This window comes from Megalobrama amblycephala, linkage group LG15 (assembly GCF_018812025.1).
Source record: "Megalobrama amblycephala isolate DHTTF-2021 linkage group LG15, ASM1881202v1, whole genome shotgun sequence".
Taxonomy (NCBI): Eukaryota; Metazoa; Chordata; class Actinopteri; order Cypriniformes; family Xenocyprididae; genus Megalobrama; species Megalobrama amblycephala.
The window spans coordinates 22,077,298-22,097,492 of record NC_063058.1 but is presented as its reverse complement, the minus strand read 5'-3'; the positions used below and the strand labels follow the sequence as shown (position 1 = coordinate 22,097,492).

The 20,195-nt window shown below is 38.8% G+C and overlaps 2 protein-coding genes across 11 annotated transcripts in view; one reads left to right on the top strand and one right to left on the bottom strand.

The window, feature by feature from the left end:
- The window catches only part of LOC125247239 (hyaluronan mediated motility receptor-like), a 28,625-nt gene extending 15,004 nt beyond the window's left edge, over positions 1-13,621 (top strand). For 5 of the 9 annotated variants that reach the window (XM_048158491.1, XM_048158497.1, XM_048158496.1 and 2 more), the window contains 3 exons: positions 11-77; positions 156-347; positions 1,663-1,874. In XM_048158491.1, the coding sequence (XP_048014448.1) occupies positions 11-77; positions 156-347; positions 1,663-1,758 (355 nt within the window). In that variant the 3' untranslated portion in view covers positions 1,759-1,874. Of the gene's footprint in view, positions 1-10; positions 78-155; positions 348-1,627; positions 1,875-13,485 lie in introns of those variants that run through there. The other 4 variants (XM_048158493.1, XM_048158492.1, XM_048158495.1 and 1 more) reach the window with 4 other exon arrangements.
- Positions 8,590-20,195, bottom strand: part of arid3b (AT rich interactive domain 3B (BRIGHT-like)) — a 39,413-nt gene continuing 27,807 nt past the window's right edge. For both annotated transcript variants that reach the window (XM_048158498.1, XM_048158499.1), the window contains exons 5-9: positions 19,425-19,608; positions 19,043-19,293; positions 13,458-13,760; positions 13,288-13,377; positions 8,590-10,523 (exon numbers count right to left, since the gene is read on the bottom strand). In XM_048158498.1, coding sequence (XP_048014455.1) covers positions 10,363-10,523; positions 13,288-13,377; positions 13,458-13,760; positions 19,043-19,293; positions 19,425-19,608 — 989 coding nt within the window. In that variant the 3' untranslated portion in view covers positions 8,590-10,362. The remainder of the gene's footprint in view (positions 10,524-13,287; positions 13,378-13,457; positions 13,761-19,042; positions 19,294-19,424; positions 19,609-20,195) is intronic.

Genomic DNA, 20,195 nt, shown 5'->3' with positions numbered 1-20,195 from the left:
TACTACTAAGGTCTCCAGTGTTCCCAAGAAGACCTGGCTTGGTCGATAGCGGGGTCCAAAATGCTACAAGTATTAAGGTAAGCACATTGTTTCTTGGCCATAGATCATGATGCCTTTTAATACCGAAATTAATAACATCTGTGTGACACATTTAGAACAGGAATGCTGTTGACACATTAAACCATCAGGAAAAACAAACACAGAAACTGCAGCAAGATCTCCAGCAGGGGGCAGCAAAGGGGTCTTCATCCCAGATCTCAGTCTCTCAGGGGGGATCAAAGAGGTCTGAGAGAGGGGAGGAGCAGAAACAGCCAACCAACCAGAAGCACCACAACAAGACAGCCCAGGTATGTTATGTTATAAAGATTATGGTTGAGAATCTACTTTAAAAAAATCTGCCTTGCCAGTCATATTTCAATAACGTACTTAAAGGATTAGTTCACTTTAAAATGAAAATTGCCCTCAAGCCATTCTAGGTGTATATGACTTTCTCCTTTCAGATGAACACAATCGGAGTTATATTAATAAATATCCTGACGCATCTGAGCTTTATAATGGCAGTGAATGGGATCAACGAGTATAAAGCTAAAGAAAGTGCATCCATCCATCATAAACATACTCCACATGGCTCTGGGAGGTTAATAAAGGCCTTCTGAAGTGAAGCGATGCATTTGTGTAAGAAAAATATATATATTTAACAAGTTATAAAGTAAAATATCTAGCTATAACTTGTTAAATATGGATATTTTTCTTACACAAATGCATTGCTTTGCTTCAGAAGGCCTTTATTAACCCCCAAAGTACGTTTATGATGGATGAATGCACTTTCTTCAGTTTCATACTCATTGGTCCCGTTCACTGCTATTATAAAGCTTGGATGCATCAGGATATTTATTAATATAACTCAGATTGTGTTCATCAGAAAGAAGGAAGTCATATACACCTAGGATGGCTTGAGGGTGAGTAAAGCTTGGGGAAATTTTCATTTTAAAGTGATCTAATCCTTTAAAGGAATTATAGTTCTGTTCTAATTCTAGTATTTTTGAAGACTAATCATCTGACAAGAAGCTGTGATATTTTCGAGAGGGACGTTTTACCAAAAAAACAACTCCATGTGCAAGCACATCAGGCCATAGACTCTTATTGGACTATCCTGATCTAACATTTTGTCTTAATCAAAGAGCATGCTGGGATGGAGGGGCACATAAGCAGCTTTTAAGGTTGCAGGAGGGCGTCTGCAGAGGATGTGGTCAGAAGGGATAAAACGCAACAGAAACACTGTACTGAATGGGATTTCTAATGTTGTACAGTTGTTTTATCCTTGCAGTACTTAGAAAAGAACTACAATGGGATAAACAGCTTTTGTGCTGTGGTGTGATATTATTAAAATCAGTGAAAATACATGGTGAATTTAAAAAAACAAACATTAAAATGTCCTACACTTACTTTCCCCAGCAGATGTCAGCAGTGAGAGATAAAAAAAAAAAAGGAAAATCTAAAAGAGAGAAATGAAAAACTAGTTGAAGGTGACAAATGTGACAAGAAATCAGGGCCAAGTTTTGAAATGCTACATTTATCAGTCATTTAATGTGTTGTAATTGTGTTCCTTTCTGTCTTGCTGGTCCAGCTAAAGTAATATCTCCTCAACCAAACTTACAACAGGACAAATCTCCCCTGGGCTGCAAGGATGGAACATTCCTTGCAAGGCAGGTTGAGGTTTGTAACTCAGATTCGGAAGATACGGAAGGATCCATTTGAGGAGAAGGAAAGGGGAGCTATTGCAAAGATTCATACTGCACTGATAGCTTTGCTAAATGCACCTTAATTTCCATACAGCATAGTTAAGCTATTAAAAATGACACTAATATTCATAAGCATGTTGTTGTTGTTTAGTAGTGCTTGAACCAACTGTGAAGTAAATTTAAAATTTGACACAAAACACCAACATGATGTCAAATGAAACTGAAAACTATATTTATCCATTTTTGCAATTATCATTCTTTCCATAAATACTAATTTTTATTGTCTTGAATGCCAGTTTCATCTGAATACCAGTTGCAGTTTGTTTTCTAAAGACAATGTTCAGATATATTTGATTTAACTGATACATACATTTGCACTGAATCTATACAACAGTAGCATAATAAAAATATATAGTTCTAAATATGATTTTAAAGAGATTTATTTATAAAACAAACAAAAAAAAGTCTTTCAACATAGGGTAAAGGTCATTAATATCTGTCCATGGTTGGGTCAGACTTGAGGTCATGTCAGCTTTTCATTTTGCATTTGAATATAACATGATGTTGTGCAGTGTCCACTTCACTCATGCTACACAGTGAATCTGTCTCTTCATTGGCCTCCGAACCAATAAGAACAATGATATGATGTAGGTGCATCTCTGGCAAAAGAAAAAGGTGAAATATTTAAAAAAATAGGCATTATAAAGAACCAATCAAAAGACCATTATGGTAGAGATTGATCAGTACATGATCAAATGTATATATTAAAATGATTTAGAAAGGCCATTTCAACACTTAAATATCAAAACCAGTGTTAATATGTAGTCAACGTGACGTGCCATGAGGTTTCATTTGTCTTAGCTATAGGGATAAATGCTATACGAGTAAATGACCTCATGGCCGTGAACTCTCCCATTGCTGAGGTTTGAGCAGATCTGAAATAAAAGGGCTCGGACTGTCGTCTGAAGGATTGAAGCGGAAGAGGGGATTAAACTACAATGTCATTAAAATAGGCTGATCTCCTGTGGATCTTGGATCCTGTAAGACAAGCGTTTAATCCTGAACATTAAAAGCAAACATTTAGGCTTAGTTTATGATGGATAAATCCCCTAGCTTTTACATAACAGTCATGTAAGCTGGACTTGCGGTATGCATATGGGCAGACATGCTGTCATATCATGACAAACATATTCATTTATCTGATAGGAGGGATTTGTGGTGCAATATGCTTTCCTGCACTCCCAGGACATAAAGCAATTATGCCAGCGGTTCCTGTGTTGTGATTCGACAGCAGTTTAGCGCATCTTGCCCGGAAAGGTCACGCCTCTTACCATAACGTGGAGATGCACGCGCTCAGTGTTATTGTAAACATGTCTTTAATTTTACCCTATCAATTTGAGCCGGAATCAGACCCGGTGATTGGACTGCGGGATGAAAATAACAGCGTTTCGACGACATGGCGACAAACACACTCTACAAACGCAACTCTTGTGTATTCCTGTGGGTGGAGGTTAGTCAAAAAATTCTTTTAGTGACGTCATTAAAGAAGGAAGTAGAGGGATGTAGTCCAAACTGGCCGTTCGATGTAGGCGACTTCTGTTAAATAAAATATCTCGCTTGACATTGAACTTTGAGCTTTAAAATTTTACAGATTTTATTTATACTCTAACAACAACATTACACACTAACTAAAGTTTGAAACATGGGATCACGAAGAACGGGACCTTTAAAACGGGAAGAGAGAAGTTTTGTGTTTTGTGAGGAGATTAAGTATGAACGTAAATTATTTGCTGTATGAAGTCCTTCCACAGTTTTTAAGAATGGGAAAAGGGAATTTTCCTTTCTGCATCCATGTTGTCTGACATCTTCATATCATCTCCAGTCACAATAAATTCATGTCGGCTCTGTTCATTACGCATTCATGCCACTTCAGATATGCTCACCTTGCATTTTTAGCCCCACCCAAACACTAATATGAAACAATGCCTATAAATGGCTTTGTCCCAAATGTCACCCTCATCTCTCCACCAAGTACACACTTTGTTGATGTAATTCTGCTAAGACTGCCAGGTAGAAGTCTGCTGTGAAGTCCCCACCAGTATGGTCTTGGCAAAAGGGCACATTGATGGTATAATAGCACACTTCTGGATAATAAAATGATTTCATCCCAGTTTTGGATGGAAAATGTCTGTGAGTCTGGGCCAGTGTTGCCAATTGCTTTCAGTTGAAAGTAGCTAAAACTGGTCGCTAAATGTCGCTACATGACGCCATACTGGCGAGTCCACTGATCTATATTAACATAAAAATAGGTCAGTGGGTGAGTAACAGAATCTAGATAAGGTTTGTCCAAGAAGTTGCTAGATGTGTCACTAGGCTTTTGAAAGAAGTCTCAAAAGGGGCGGGGAAGTCACTAAATCTAGCGACAAAATCGCTAAATTGGTAGCGCTGGTCTGGGCAGGGATAACCAACCCAACTCCTGGAAGGCTACCTTCCTGCAGACTTCAGTTCCAACACATTTGCCTGTTATCAAGTAATCCTGAACACCTTGATTAGTTGGTCAGGGTTAGAGCTAAACTCCAGGAGCAGGGTTGTCTACCCCTGTTGAAGGCTACACTGTTTATAATTTTAGGGAGTCTTCAACTCCAGTCCTGGAGGGTCAGTGTCTTGCAGACTTTACTACCAATCCCAAATTAACCCAACAAGTAGTTCTTTACACCTTGATTATATTGTTCAGGTGTATTTGGTTAGGGTTAGAGCTAAACTCGTCAGGACACTGGCCCTCCAGGGTTGGAGTTGTAGAGCCGGGTTGGATTCAAAAGCTGAATCCCAAATGGCACACTTTCGGTCTTGTGGACATACAATGGCTGCCACGTGCATGTGTCTGTTAAGTCCATGAGACCGTAGGGCGTCCCATTCATCATTTTAGGTTTCAGAAGGGTGCTCGTGAGCGCCTCCTTTGCGGCCGCTATGCACACTTCAGCGAGCAACGCAGAGGACTTTACCCGGCAGTCAAAGCGGCATTACGTCATGAAAGTGTGGACTCAGAGGAAGAACGTGAGGGTTTAGGGTGCCATTTGGGATTCAGCCAAAATGGTGCACAAGCACCCAGTGCCCCTTTTGAGAGGTCCACTGGTGTGGGATTCAGTGGATCTCAACTCCAGGTCTGGGGACCCACCTAACAGAATGATTTAGATGTATCACTAATTAAAACACCTGATTCAGCTCATCAGCTTCTTAGTTTATTGATTAGGGAGACATCTAAATCATTCTGGGTGGTGGGTCCCAGGGAGAGTAACACTGGTCTACATGATTTATAAACTTGTATAGCCCAAATAATATTGGGCTGAGGGTATCATCTGAGAGAGGATAAAAAACAGTGTATTGTAGTTTCACCTGGAGTCTGGTTGGTTTTCAGGATTAGGACTTTAAGCTGATGGACCAGAGTCAGGTACTGCAACAAAATGAAGAGCTGACCAAAGACCTTGTGACCTCTCTCTGAATTTTGGGATGTCATTTTCTGAGGGACATCAGTGTTCATATCCTGATGAAGTTGACCATGCTGATTTAAAATATGAATGAACCACCCTTGTCCTTTGAAAGAGAACATGAGGTGTAGGTGTTTAAGATGTCTGGTTTGATGTTTAATACTGTCAAGTCTCTTAGCAAGAGCTATGAAGTGACCTTCTTGGTATTGTCCACAACTTGCCTTAGTTCTCTAATGCAATTGATAGGCATGTCTGGTGTCCAGTCTAGACTACTGCAGCAAACTTCCAGCTCCTCAAATAGGGATGTCTTTGGATTATCCTGACTGAAGACGGCCAGTCTGAGTATGCAACTCTTAAGCCCTTCTAAAGATCCGACATTGACCACCAAGTTCTGTTTATAGAGTCCAGGGCTAAGGTTGTAATCTTGGGCAGACATATTCAGAGGTCCAGGGCAAAGTGGGGGAAGCCTGACCTGGACAGTCACTTCTTCTAGATGATGGACTACACCAGTTATACCAACTAAGGATACAGTGAGTGTGTTCTGTGTTGAGGAGAAGGTCAGTGTGAAGTGCAAGAAGGGATCTGAGGTCTTGCTGCAAGAATTTGAGCCATAGTTAGGAAATAAAGGTTCTTCCTGTAGTAGGCCTTGAGTTTGAAGTGGAGAGAGGGTGCAAGGTGATCGTGGGTTGGGAATAGTGAGCCTTCTGTGTTCACTGAATGAGTAACTATCCCCGGCCACAGTGCAATGGCGTTCCAGAACCCTCCGGGTCTTCGTGAGAAAAGAGGGAAGAGAGGAGCGGCCACTGGCCATGGGCTTGTATAAAGCAGCAGAGACAGCTGGAGAACTGAGTCGTCTCATTTGGAAGCATGACGTCTGCTTGTTAACCTCTGAGATAGCAGTGAACTCTTCATCCGATGGTGTAGAGCTCTCAAAAGTAGACGGGTAGTCTAGAACCTCACCTTCCAGCTGCTCATACTGCAATTTGGTACAAGTGGTTCCAGACGAAGGGGAGGAACTCATTTCCACAGTCACATGATCCCCAGAATCAAGGGGAGGGGGGGTCCTCACAGTCTTTTTATCTTCAGGTGGTTTGCGTCTGGTCTTTAACCAACAAATTACGCAGCCCAGGATAAGGGATAAACACAGGACCACCAAGCCCACGCTCAGCAGAATCTGCAGGTGGACTGAAGAGATAGAGGCTGGTTAGAAAAGCATTTTAATCCGAAACTATCATTCCAAATGACAGAACAACTGTTCAGTCATAATCCGCAAACAAAGGAAACAATTTAATCCGCATAATGTCAGTGTTCAGTAACAGAATGGTAAAAATCAGACGTGAACTGCAGTACTTAAATCTGAAATCTTAGTAATCTAATGGTTGGTTTCTCAGACTGAATGGACAACTACTTGTATTATACACCCCAGTATAATATAGTTTGCTTGGAGGTTAGGTCTACCGTACCTTCAAGTTGCTTTGTAAAAAGCACCTGCACCAGCAGCCAGAAAAACAAGAGAACGATGATTCCCTCGATCATTCCTTTACAGCCAAAAAGTAGCACAGACTGCCACACAGGTTGCCCAGAGTTGTCCTCCTCCTCAGTAGGCATGATGACCAAGTAACGCCACAGCTTCTCACTTCATCTTCACCTTCTGAAGTAACATCATGTATCTTCATGAACGGTGAACTCCACTAGGATCTTTCATCTGTATGCATCTCTAGGACTGAACAACTAAAGTGCACTGGTTTCTTTCAAGACACTCGCGTCTCTTTCTAGGTAGAAGTCAGAACTGATTTTGTCGAGTCTTTCTTTTCTCAAGATGCCTTAAGATGAACCTCAACCTGTTTCCCAATGTAAAGCAACATCCATCCATCTAGTTATTTTCTATATGATTAAATTCAAAATTGTCAGTCAGTCCAAACAATATCCCATCAGTTTTGCTTGTGGTCTTTCCTCTCCTACATCTGTCTTTTAGTTATATCCAGGGCAGTAATCCTCTCCACTGACTCTCTTGGTGAGAGACTAAGATGAGTTTAGAGGGGTAGTCCAGCTCAGGACAGGGGCGGGACATGCCAGAGATGGGATAGACAGTATACTGGTGACGGGTCAAGGACAACCATGCCATGTGTCCCACACTTTGCCTATTAAAAAGGGCATCAACGAAACAATCCCATCCTACCACCCCCACAAAACAGCATCTGTCGCATCCACTGAGAGTTCTGCGTGCAATCAAAATGCCGTAGCCTGTTAATGTCAATTGCTGTTTTAAGCAGATACACCAAATATGCATGCATTTCATTATGACATGCACTTTCCACTCGTCAATCTCATCAGACATAAATGAGGATTATGAAGGCTGATCTATGAAATCAGATTCAATTAGATGGAGTTGTGGACACAACTGTCTGATTTCAAAAGCAAAACACTGATGTACTGCCTCTTGGTGTCTTGTGACATGAACTGCATCTTTCTTCAAAACTGTTTGTGAAAAATTTAATGAAAAAAAAAGACGCCTTTATAAGGGACCATTAATTAGCATTTTCATGATACATTTTTTTCCCTTTAAATTTTTTTATTTCTGTCAGAGTAATTAATAAAGCAAAAATAATGACTAAAAATTGGGGTAAATGCAATTTTTATATTTAAATAAGCAAAAATAAACCAAAATAAACCAAATATGACCACAATGAAGGCAATTACCTTCACAGTTAATCCAAAAAGAGTAATAATCAGTGTTGGGGAAAGTTACTTTTACTAAAGTTGATAAAAGTAATGCATTACAATATTGCGCTACTCCCTAAAAAAGTAACTGTTACTTAGTTACTTTTTATGGAAAGTAATGTGTTGTTACTTTTGCATTACTTTTTCTCATCTAGGCTGGGCTGTTTGTTTTTATAACAACAAAAAAAGTTCTATTTTTGGCAAATGTAAAGGCCCTTTCACACCAAAAGTGAAATGAATAAGCCTCAGGCTGAAGGAAATGCAAATTCACAACTGAACAGTAGAGGACGCAGCTCAAACAAACAAGCCTTTCAGACGTGCTGCCATTCTGGAATACAGAGGAATAGTACACATGAGAAGTAAATAAGTAATTGTATGCTCACATTTAGTCTAGAACTACAAAAACCATTATGTTCACACAACACCTCTGCACTTACGGAGACAGGAGAGCTGTCAGTGAATACATGGGAAAACAAAGTAACTTGTGTTATTTATTCGAAAAAGTAACTCCGATATTTTGTTGTAAATTTAAAAGTTACTTTACAAGTTACTTGTAGTAATCTGATCTTATAATGCGTTACCCCCAACACTGGTAATAATATCCTAAACAAAGAGAAAGGAAAAAAAACACCACAAAAATCTCGCATCAGATCAGACTTTAATTTCATTGTGTAATGTTGCATGTGTCTATACACTGAGGTCATCATAAAGGATAACAAACGCATGATCTTTGGTTTTCAGCTATGCAGTTATCTGAAGAATATAGAAATTAAAACAGTAGAAACTAAAAGTGTCTGTATCCAAGCAGGTCCCAAGGTCAAGCAAATGCAGGATTATAAACAGCTAAAATGTAAAGAGGCTAAATCAGCATGGGTACATGAACATAACCAGCCAACAAGCCTCGATTGCTACTGGAAGTGTATTGAAGCACTGGAAGACAGTTTATGCAATAATCAATACTTCATGGATGAGAACTCTTCAAACAATAATCTCATCTCGCAGTCTCGTATTAATGTTCTGCCTTTCACTATCTTTACATTTCTGAGGCATCTTGCTAATTCATTACCTGAGAGATTTTTTTTGCATTAAAATCAGCAGTACTTCTGAGGTAATTCAGTGATGTACTGCAGGCAGTTGAACTACATCCGAGGTAAATCCTGACTGAGGTAGCTATTTCAGTCCCACACTGACCGAGTTATATCTAGTGTCATTCGTTTCAGGAGTGAGACTGCGTCTAGTTTCTGAAGTTAAAATTTGTGAAGAAAAAAAAAATTCCTGAGAAACTCGCTTTCCAATATGGAAAGATACGTGAGGTCTGAAGTTAAAAAAAAAAAAAAAAAAAAAAAAGAAATAAAAAGAACATCCAATCTTCTTTTGATTCGAATGTTATCCTGCTTTTCTGTGACCTGGTTTGTTTTAAAGAACTCATATGCACACCAGAGTAGAAGAATAGTACATTAATCAGGGCCCTTATTTATGAGCCTGTACATGATCGTCCAACGCACAGAAATGATTGACACGTGCGACACTAACCGTGCGTGTCGACATAATTTCTTTTCAACCATACATTGTCTTGTGTCTGAGGTAGAGAAAAATCTTTCAACCAAACTGTTGCCTGTAAATATGTCTAAATAACAACAAAAAACCAAAACCTGTCAGCTGTGTAAAATGCAAACTCAAACTCTTTTTCAAATCATAATAATATTTCTGTATCTAGAAGCTAAAAAACAACGGAAATAGAAAACAATAAAATCAAGTAAATACATTTTTTTTTAAAAAGGAAGAAGAAAAAAAAAAAAAAAAAGACCCCCTTTTCTTACCAAAACAACTTTGCAACACTAGATGGGGATTGTAGCCTGTTTTAAAATCCATCAAATTAGACACAAAAACAACACAGCAGTATCATAATCGATCCTGAGTCTTTTAAATTCACGGCAGATGAGGTAAATTCAGCAAACTTTAAATAAGAGAATTAATAGACAGCAAAAAAGAAAAGAAAAAAGTGTCAACCACAACCTCACAGATGTGACTTTGGCAGAAGTAGAGTTGATCATGCCATGATTGCTTTGCAGATCTTTGTGAGTGAATGACTATGAGTGTGGAAAGGCATGATTACGCGATCACCGAAGTGTGTACGCTGAGGTATTCTGTTGAATTAAACATCTCTAAAAACTTTCTCAGTCCTGAGAAAACATCTTGTATAAAAGAGCAGGTGGGGTCCGTGATGAGCTTTAACAGCTGATGAGTCTGTAAAAGTGTATGTGTGTGGTCCTCCCTTCACTGGAAGGAAAACAGCTGCGAGCTTGTGCAGACTGTGATCTGCTAAACCGCCTCTAGAGGGCAGAACGGCTCATGCCGCTCTAAAGGAAAGACTGTAGACTGACGGGCTGTTTGGTACAGGGAGCTGCTGATGGTTAGGGTGACCCTCCTGTGGCCGGCTCCACAGAGTCAGGACCCTTTGAGGAGGAAGAGGAGGAGGAAGAGGGGATACCGGGACTGAGGGTGGAGGTCTGGCCTGGGAACATGGCTGTGACAGCGGTGGGAGCAGCTCCAGACTTCTGAGCATATAAGGATCCTGTACACAGTATATAAAGCAATTTACTTCATACAGAAATACTTCAGTATTATACACTAATGTTCAAAAATTGGGGTCAGTAAGATTTCTTTTTGAAAGAAATTAATACTTTTAAATGTTAAAAAAGATTTCTATTTCAAACAAATGGTGTTCTTTTGAACTTTCTACTCAAAAAATGCTGGAAAAAAATGGATCACAGTTTCCACAAAAATATTAAGCAGTACAACACTGATAAGAAATGTTTCTTGAGCAACAAATCAGCATATTAGAATGATTTCTGAATGATCATGTGACACTGAAGACTGGAGTAATGATGCTGAAAATTCAGCTTTGCCATCATTGGAATAAATTACATTTTAAAATGTATTTTAAATTGTAATAATATTTCACAATGTTACGGTTTTACAATTTTTTTTTGATTAAATAAATGCAGCCAGAAATTTCTTTTAAAAAACATTAAAAGTTTGGGGTCAGTGATACTTATTTTAAACTACTCCATTAACTTTAAAAATGTAAAATAACTAATTTCTTTTTAAAATTTAGGGGTAACTTCACATTCATGCATTTAGCAGCACTTATTTAAAGGATTAGTTCACTTTCAAATGAAAATTTCTGATAATTTACTCACCCCCATGTCATCCAAGATGTCCATGTCCTTCTTTCTTCAGTCGAAAAGAAATTAAGGTTTTTAATCCAGGATTATTCTCCATATAGTGGACTTTAATGGAGCCCAAACGGTTGAAGGTCAAAATTACAGTTTGCAGCGATCCCAGACAAGAAATAAGGGTCTTATCTAGAGAAACCATCGCTCATTTTCTTAAAAAAATTATAAATTTGATACGTTTTAGCCATAAATGCTCATCTTGAACTAGCTCTCTTCTTCTTCTTCTCTATTTGAATTCCAGCAGTGTAGACACTGCTAAGTGTATTACTGCCCTCCACAGGTCAAAGTTTGAACTAAACTGTTATATTCAATATGCTTGTGCAAGTATATAACAATTAGTTCAAACTTTGACCTGTGGAGGGCAGTAATACACTTAGCATTGTCTACACTGCTGGAATTCTAATAGAGAAGAAGAAGAAGAGAGCTAGTTCAAGATGAGCGTTTGTGGTTAAAACTTATATAAGTTTTTTTTTTTTTTTTTTTTTTTTAGAAAATGAGTGATGGTTTCTCTAGATAAGACCCTTATTTCTCGTCTGGTATCATTTAAAGCCCTTTGAAGCTGCACTGAAACTGTAATTTTGACCTTCAACCGTTTGGGCTCCATTGAAGTCCACTATATGGAGAAAAATCCTGGAATGTTTTCATCAAAAACCTTAATTTCTTTTTGATTGAAGAAAGAAAGACATGAACATCTTGGATGACATGGGGGTGAGTAAATTATCAGCAAATTTTCATTTGAAAGTGAACTAATCCTTTAAAGCTGCAGTCCATAAGTTTTGCCTTTTTGTCGCCATCTCTGTTTGAAACCTGCAATTGCAGTTTTTTGAATTATCTTTACGTGGGTTGTGCATTCAAGTTCCTCAGCGCGGATGAATCTAATGTTTTGAGGAGAATGTGTGGCTGTCAGTAACTGCACCGGTGGAAACTGTACTTTGGAAAGACAGATTGTATTCTTGGAAGTATGACCAAAATAAGAAAAATGTCATCTGAACAACTAAGCAAAACGTCTGCCACTTTTGTTTTGACCAACTAAGAAAAAAAGCATTACAATAAATCACGCTACCAACGGTGATTAAATCTAACGATCGCTTAGCTCGGATCACATCAAACCGTGCAAATTATTATTATTGTTATACTTACAACATCAGCATTGCGTGACTATGTGTATTTAGTGTGTATGAGCGTTACCTGTAGATTTCAATTTCTGTACAGTCTAATCTCTAACGTTAATTTGTCATACCATACAATCCGTTATCAAAATGATATTGTTAATTATTCCAGCTGCTGCGAGAAAAGGCTATAAATGATCTGCTACCAGCAGCATCACATGCGATATAGCCTACTAGATGGAACTCCTTTATGTAAACAGACGTGGCGTAATGACGCAAAGACGAACGGCGGCAAGCTCTAATTTCCCGCAGAAACCCACCAGTACCACTCGAATTAGAAAATATTATTACAAGCTTACCGTTGTGAATCGAGCTAAGGTAAGGAGATAGTTTTGAACACTGGCTGGTTATGTACTTGCTCAAAAATTGATTTTGGACAATTTTTAACCAAAAAAAAGTTACGGACTGCAGCTTTAAAGCAACTTGGGATAAAAGCAAAGGTAAGGCGGCCTTTCACAGAAATCCCACATATTACTTTACTATATTGCTTCAAATAAGTGTATAATGGGTGATATAAAACTTATATTAGTACTACAATATTTTACTTTTAACATACATATACATATGCATATATTATATTATATAATAATAAAAAAAAAAAAACACATTTTTCTTAAATATATACATGCATGTGTGTGTATTTATATATACTTAATTATACACAGAACACACACATATATTATGTAAAAATAAACTTTTATTTTGGATGCGATTAATCATTTGACAGCACTAATTTTTCCTAAGAAAAAAGGATTTCCTTAGGATTTTTTATAAACCCGACAGGTTTAAAGGGCTGGTGCAGATCCAATTTGTCCGGCTAAGAGTAGAACGATTCCAAATTGGTGGAAAGGGTGTTTTGGAGTAACCTGCGGTTAAGTGCCTTAGACAATATTGGACAATCCCACACGTGCACAAATACAATGATACACACCTGAGTAAATAACGCCGTTAACCTCCACAGACACAGTAATGCTAGCAGAGCCATTAGAAGAAATGCTGAGAGACAGGTCCTGTTTGTCCTCTGAAAACAAGATACAAATGTCAATGACATGCTTTCTAAATCACTGTACATATTTGGATGAAAACACTCACTGTACTCACCACGGGTGCTGGTGTTGTTCATCCGCAGGCTGGCGGGGTTCACCTGTGATGCCATGGCCAGCAGGTTTTGTTGGAAAGCCTGCTGCAGTAGCCTCTGCTGTTCCTCCGCCAGACGTGCCATCTTCCTCTCGGGCCCCTCCATCGCGGCGGCCCCCGCGTTCACAGCTCCGCTGCCCATGCCGGTCTCCAGCCTCTCCCTCAGCTGCTCCAGTGTGGCGGCACGTGCCAGCTGCTGCTGATGCCCGAGAGCCAGCGCAAGGGGAAGTCGACCCGGTAACATGGAGGCTGGACCGTCCTCTGGGACTGAGGAGAGGCAACAGAAATGTTTTACTCAATCTGTAACTTTATCACATCCATAATGTTAATCATGATGATATAGTCCCTTGCATGTTCACACTAACATGAAATGCTCTACTTCCATATTGAGATGTATTTTTTAATTCAACAGGTTATTTAATGAATTTTTGTTTTTTTATGATTTATCCATTGGAAATTGAGTGGATCATGGAAGAAAACAAAAAAAGGTGTAGAGTGCAACATTGCCAGCCCAACTTTTCAGTGGACTTGGTTCGAGAAGTATTTTTCCCATAGGGATTTTAAAAGTCTTTGTTAAAACAAATCAAACCAATCAGCTATGAGGGAAATCACAACGTCGCAATCTTTAATTTGAAGCAAAAAGCATTTGAAAATTGCACAAAATGGACTAAAGGTACAAGGACGGTGTATTTCACATGCCTTTTATGAGGGAAAGAACTACAATCCAATGAAGCATTGCAAACAACAATCATATTAAAAATGGAGAGATAGATAGGAATATTCGTTTGGCACAATTTGCTTGTTTCTATTCTTTGATTGGTGCATTTCTTTGCAGAATCATGGGTAATGTAGTTGGGCTGGCCGATGACTTCAACAAAAGCATACACCATCGATCAACAACCTTGAAGCTCATTGTTGGTCTGTCTTTAAACGTTTATAAGTTGTTAAAAATTAATTGGAGAAAATTAATTTGATTTTACTTCCTGAACTATGCCCAAATGTGTATTTCGCTATTGGCTAACAATATCCAATAGGTGACATCAGCAGAAAAACAAAGTCAACCCAAACATTAATTATTTGATAAGTTTTTGGGAACTTTTCATCAGTCAACTGGAAGTTATGAAGCAGGATATTTTGACATGAACATAGCTCCCTGCGTTACACATCAACGCAAGTGATTCATTAACTGTGGCCCCTGAGGTTTGTCTCTGTCAGTAGAGCCTCACAGGAAAACACAGACCTTTAATGGCTGATCATTTCCCCAATCAGGCCAGGAAACTTGGTCCATTTCCTAGACACACTTCCTGCTTGGTTTTGTTTCTATTCCACATCAAGGTGGCATTATGTATCGGTGTGGAGAATGAAGAATAAAATTTATTGAAATGTATTTCTATCAGCAGCAAAACCAATTAAATTAAAATTTCACTGTATGGCAAGACTATTAGTAGTGAATCTGAATGAATCCAATATTCACGGAATTCAATACGGCATTGCGCATGTGCACAACAAAAAACGTAATCGCGTGCAAATGGATAAATTGGGATCAAGTTCAATCTGACCGATTGAGGTGTTTACATGAAGGCCTTTCACTCCAATTGAGCCATGAATCACATTATAAACAGATTATTTGGGTGCATGTAAACATACCCCTAGTGACATTCAATAAGAATGTGGATTTTCTTCTCACCACTAGTGTGTGCAAATACACCAATGTTTATACTGATATGCAATATTTTACTTGGACTAAACTAAGGAGCCCACGAACATGACATGCAAGAATAAAAAACTAAATCATGCGCACAATTTCATTCCCCAATTTACAAAATCATGCGCGCAATTTACTATTCCGTTCCCTCGATTTGCTAAATCGTGCACACAATTTACTATTTTGTTCCCTCGATTTGCTAAATTGTGCGCACCATTTACTATTTCGTTCCCTCGATTTGCTAAAACATGCACACAATTTACTATTTCGTTCCCTCGATTTGCTAAATCATGTGCACAATTTACTATTTCGTTCCCTCGATTTGCTAAATTGTACGCACCATTTACTATTTCGTTCCCTAGATTTGCTAAATCGTGTGCACAATTTACTATTTCATCCCCTAGATTTGCTAAATCATGCACACAATTTACTATTTCGTTCCCTCGATTTGCTAAATCATGCACACAATTTAGTATTTCATTCCTTCGATTTGCTAAATCATGCACACTATTTACTATTTCGTTCCCTCGATTTGCTAAATCATGCACACCATTTACTATTTCGTTCCCTAGATTTGCTAAATCGTGTGCACAATTTACTATTTCATCCCCTCGATTTGCTAAATCATGTGCACAATTGACTATTTCATCCCCTCGATTTGCTAAATCGTGCGCGCAATTTACTATTTCGTTCCCTAGATTTGCTAAATCATGTGCACAATTTACTATTTCGTTCCCTCGATTTGCTAAATCATGCACACAATTTACTATTTCGTTCCCTCAATTTGCTAAATCGTGCGCACAATTTACTATTTCATTCCCTTGATTTGCTAAATCATACGCACAATTTACTATTTTGTTGCCTCGATTTGCTAAATTGTGCGCACCATTTACTATTTCGTTCCCTCGATTTGCTAAATCATGCACACAATTTACTATTTCATCCCCTCGATTTGCTAAATCGTGCGCACAATTTACTATTTCGTTCCCTCGATTTGCTAAATTGTACGCACCATTTACTATTTCGTTCCCTAGATTTGCTAAATCGTGTGCACAATTTACTATTTCATCCCCTCGATTTGCTAAATCATGCACACAATTTACTATTTCGTTCCCTCGATTTGCTAAATCATGCACACAATTTACTATTTCGTTCCCTCGATTTGCTAAATCATGCACACAATTTACTATTTAATTCCTTCGATTTGCTAAATCGTGCGCACTATTTACTATTTCGTTCCCTCGATTTGCTAAATCATGTGCACAATTTACTATTTCGTTCCCTCGATTTGCTAAATTGTACGCACCATTTACTATTTCGTTCCCTAGATTTGCTAAATCGTGTGCACTATTTACTATTTCATCCCCTCGATTTGCTAAATCATGCACACAATTTACTATTTCGTTCCCTCGATTTGCTAAATCATGCACACAATTTACTATTTCGTTCCCTCGATTTGCTAAATCATGCACACAATTTAGTATTTCATCCCCTCGATTTGCTAAATCATGCACACAATTTACTATTTCGTTCCCTCGATTTGCTAAATCATGCACACAATTTAGTATTTCATTCCTTCGATTTGCTAAATCGTGCGCACTATTTACTATTTCGTTCCCTCGATTTGCTAAATCATGTGCACAATTTACTATTTTGTTCCCTCGATTTGCTAAATCGTGCACACAATTTACTATTTCATCCCCTCGATTTGCTAAATCATGCACACAATTTAGTATTTCATCCCCTCGATTTGCTAAATCATGCACACAATTTAGTATTTCATCCCCTCGATTTGCTAAATCATGCACACAATTTACTATTTCGTTCCCTCGATTTGCTAAATCATGCACACAATTTAGTATTTCATTCCTTCGATTTGCTAAATCGTGCGCACTATTTACTATTTCGTTCCCTCGATTTGCTAAATCATGTGCACAATTTACTATTTCGTTCCCTCGATTTGCTAAATCGTGCACACAATTTACTATTTCATCCCCTCGATTTGCTAAATCATGCACACAATTTAGTATTTCATCCCTCGATTTGCTAAATCGTGCACACAATTTACTATTTCATTCCCTCGATTTGCTAAATCATGCACACAATTTAGTATTTCATTCCTTCGATTTGCTAAATCGTGCGCACTATTTACTATTTCATTCCCTTGATTTGCTAAATCATGTGCACAATTTACTATTTTGTTCCCTCGATTTGCTAAATCGTGCACACAATTTACTATTTCATCCCTCGATTTGCTAAATCGTGCACACAATTTAGTATTTCATCCCCTCGATTTGCTAAATCATGCACACAATTTAGTATTTCATCCCCTCGATTTGCTAAATCATGCACACAATTTAGTATTTCATCCCTCGATTTGCTAAATCATGCACACAATTTAGTATTTCATCCCCTCGATTTGCTAAATCATGCACACAATTTAGTATTTCATCCCCTCGATTTGCTAAATCGTGCACACAATTTACTATTTCATCCCCTCGATTTGCTAAATCATGCACACAATTTAGTATTTCGATCCCTCGATTTGCTAAATCATGCACACAATTTACTATTTCATCCCCTCGATTTGCTAAATCATGCACACAATTTACTATTTCGTTCCCTCGATTTGCTAAATCATGCACACAATTTACTATTTCATCCCCTCGATTTGCTAAATCATGCACACAATTTAGTATTTCATCCCCTCGATTTGCTAAATCATGCACACAATTTAGTATTTCATCCCTCGATTTGCTAAATCGTGCACACAATTTACTATTTCATCCCTCGATTTGCTAAATTGTGCGCACCATTTACTATTTCATTCCCTTGATTTGCTAAATCATGCACACCATTTACTATTTCGTTCCCTAGATTTGCTAAATAGTGTGCACAATTTACTATTTCATCCCCTCGATTTGCTAAATTGTGCGCACCATTTACTATTTCATTCCCTTGATTTGCTAAATCATGCACACCATTTACTATTTCGTTCCCTAGATTTGCTAAATCGTGTGCACAATTTACTATTTCATCCCCTCGATTTGCTAAATCATGCACACAATTTACTATTTCATCCCCTCGATTTGCTAAATCGTGCACACAATTTACTATTTCGTTCCCTCGATTTGCTAAATCGTGCACACAATTTACTATTTCATCCCCTCGATTTGCTAAATTGTGCGCACCATTTACTATTTCATTCCCTTGATTTGCTAAATCATGCACACCATTTACTATTTCGTTCCCTAGATTTGCTAAATCATGTGCACAATTTACTATTTCGTTCCCTCGATTTGCTAAATCATGCACACAATTTACTATTTCGTTCCCTCAATTTGCCAAATCGTGTGCACAATTTACTATTTCATTCCCTCGATTTGCTATATCATGTGCACAATTTACTATTTCGTTCCCTAGATTTGCTAAATCATGTGCACAATTTACTATTTCGTTCCCTCGATTTGCTAAATCATGCACACAATTTACTATTTCGTTCCCTCAATTTGCCAAATCGTGTGCACAATTTACTATTTCATTCCCTTGATTTGCTAAATCATACGCACAATTTACTATTTCGTTCCCTCAATTTGCTAAATCGTGCGCACAATTTACTATTTCATTCCCTCGATTTGCTATATCATGTGCACAATTTACTATTTCGTTCCCTCGATTTGCTAAATCATGCGCACTATTTAGCCTACTATTATTTACGATTTAGCCTACTATTATTCAATTGCGGGGCTCTGTACTAAACAGATAACCCAGGGATATAAAGAAATTGAAATTTGCCTTTGTTGGCCTGAGCAGGAATGATTATCTTATCAAAAAGACTGCACACCTGAGGCTTTCTTCATGGCGGGACTGGGGGTGGCCTGCAGTCCGTTGTGTCCTGTGGCGGGCAGGTGCATTTTGGGAGGAGAGAGGAGGTGAGGGGCTGAGGCACTGGGAGAAGGGGAAAAGCGATACAGGCTGTTGCTGTATCCGGGGCGACGGCCCTCCCTGCGGTTACTGTCGATGGCCGCCTGCAGCTCTCCAGGGGAACTCAGACCCTTCTTCTCGCATTCATATGGATAGAGGTACTTCATATACCTACCACAGAAGATCAAAAACAGTCAGCTTACTGCATGACTTTAGAGATGTTGGAGACCTTGATGGTAAAAAGTACTGTAAATGAATGTGTAGGTCTACTTTTGTACATGGAAAACGTCAGGAGATCTTACTGTGTGCGGAGGGTGAAGGCGGCGCTGGTGATCGAGGTGGGCAGGTTCAAGCCTTTGGTGATCTCCCTCCAGATCTTCTTGTTTATCACCTCCACCAGACCTCCCTTCTCAGTCACCAGCTTATACAGCATGTACAGATCCAACACCTGCTTGGCCATGATGGGGATTCGATTCACAGGTGTGCCTGGAGGAGACAGAATGGACAGGAGCCTTTGTTTAAATTTTCTGCTTGATTTAAACTTGTGCTGGGCTGATCAAGACAGCAACTGTCGGAAATGATTGGCTTTATTAAGACCGTAATAATGGGAAGTGATGGGTTAATCAACACAGTAACTATGCTAAATGATAAGCTGACGATAAGAAGTGATGGCCTGAAATATAGAGATGCAAGCAGAAGCCAATCTGTAGCATTAAAAGCTCATGAGTATCTGTGCTGCCCACCCCTTCCAGAAAAACAGGGAGGGATTGAAGTGATTGAGTTTTTAATCTGTGAGCAATGAGCCAGTGTGGGTAGAGGCCAGTGCAATGAAGCTCATTTGGAAGGATTGCGGCAACTAAAACCACACACGCACACACACTTGTGCTCTCTAAGCAGAGTTACTAAAGTGTGTACAGAACAGGAGGGGGGGGCTTTGAGCCCCTATAATGCCATGCTCAAATCCTCCCCCCACATACCACGCTGGGCCTATTCTGGAATAAAACCAATTAATGTATGCGTGTGCGCTTTGTGAGAAGTGGGGGGTTAAATAGTCCTGGTGACTTGAGGTCAGG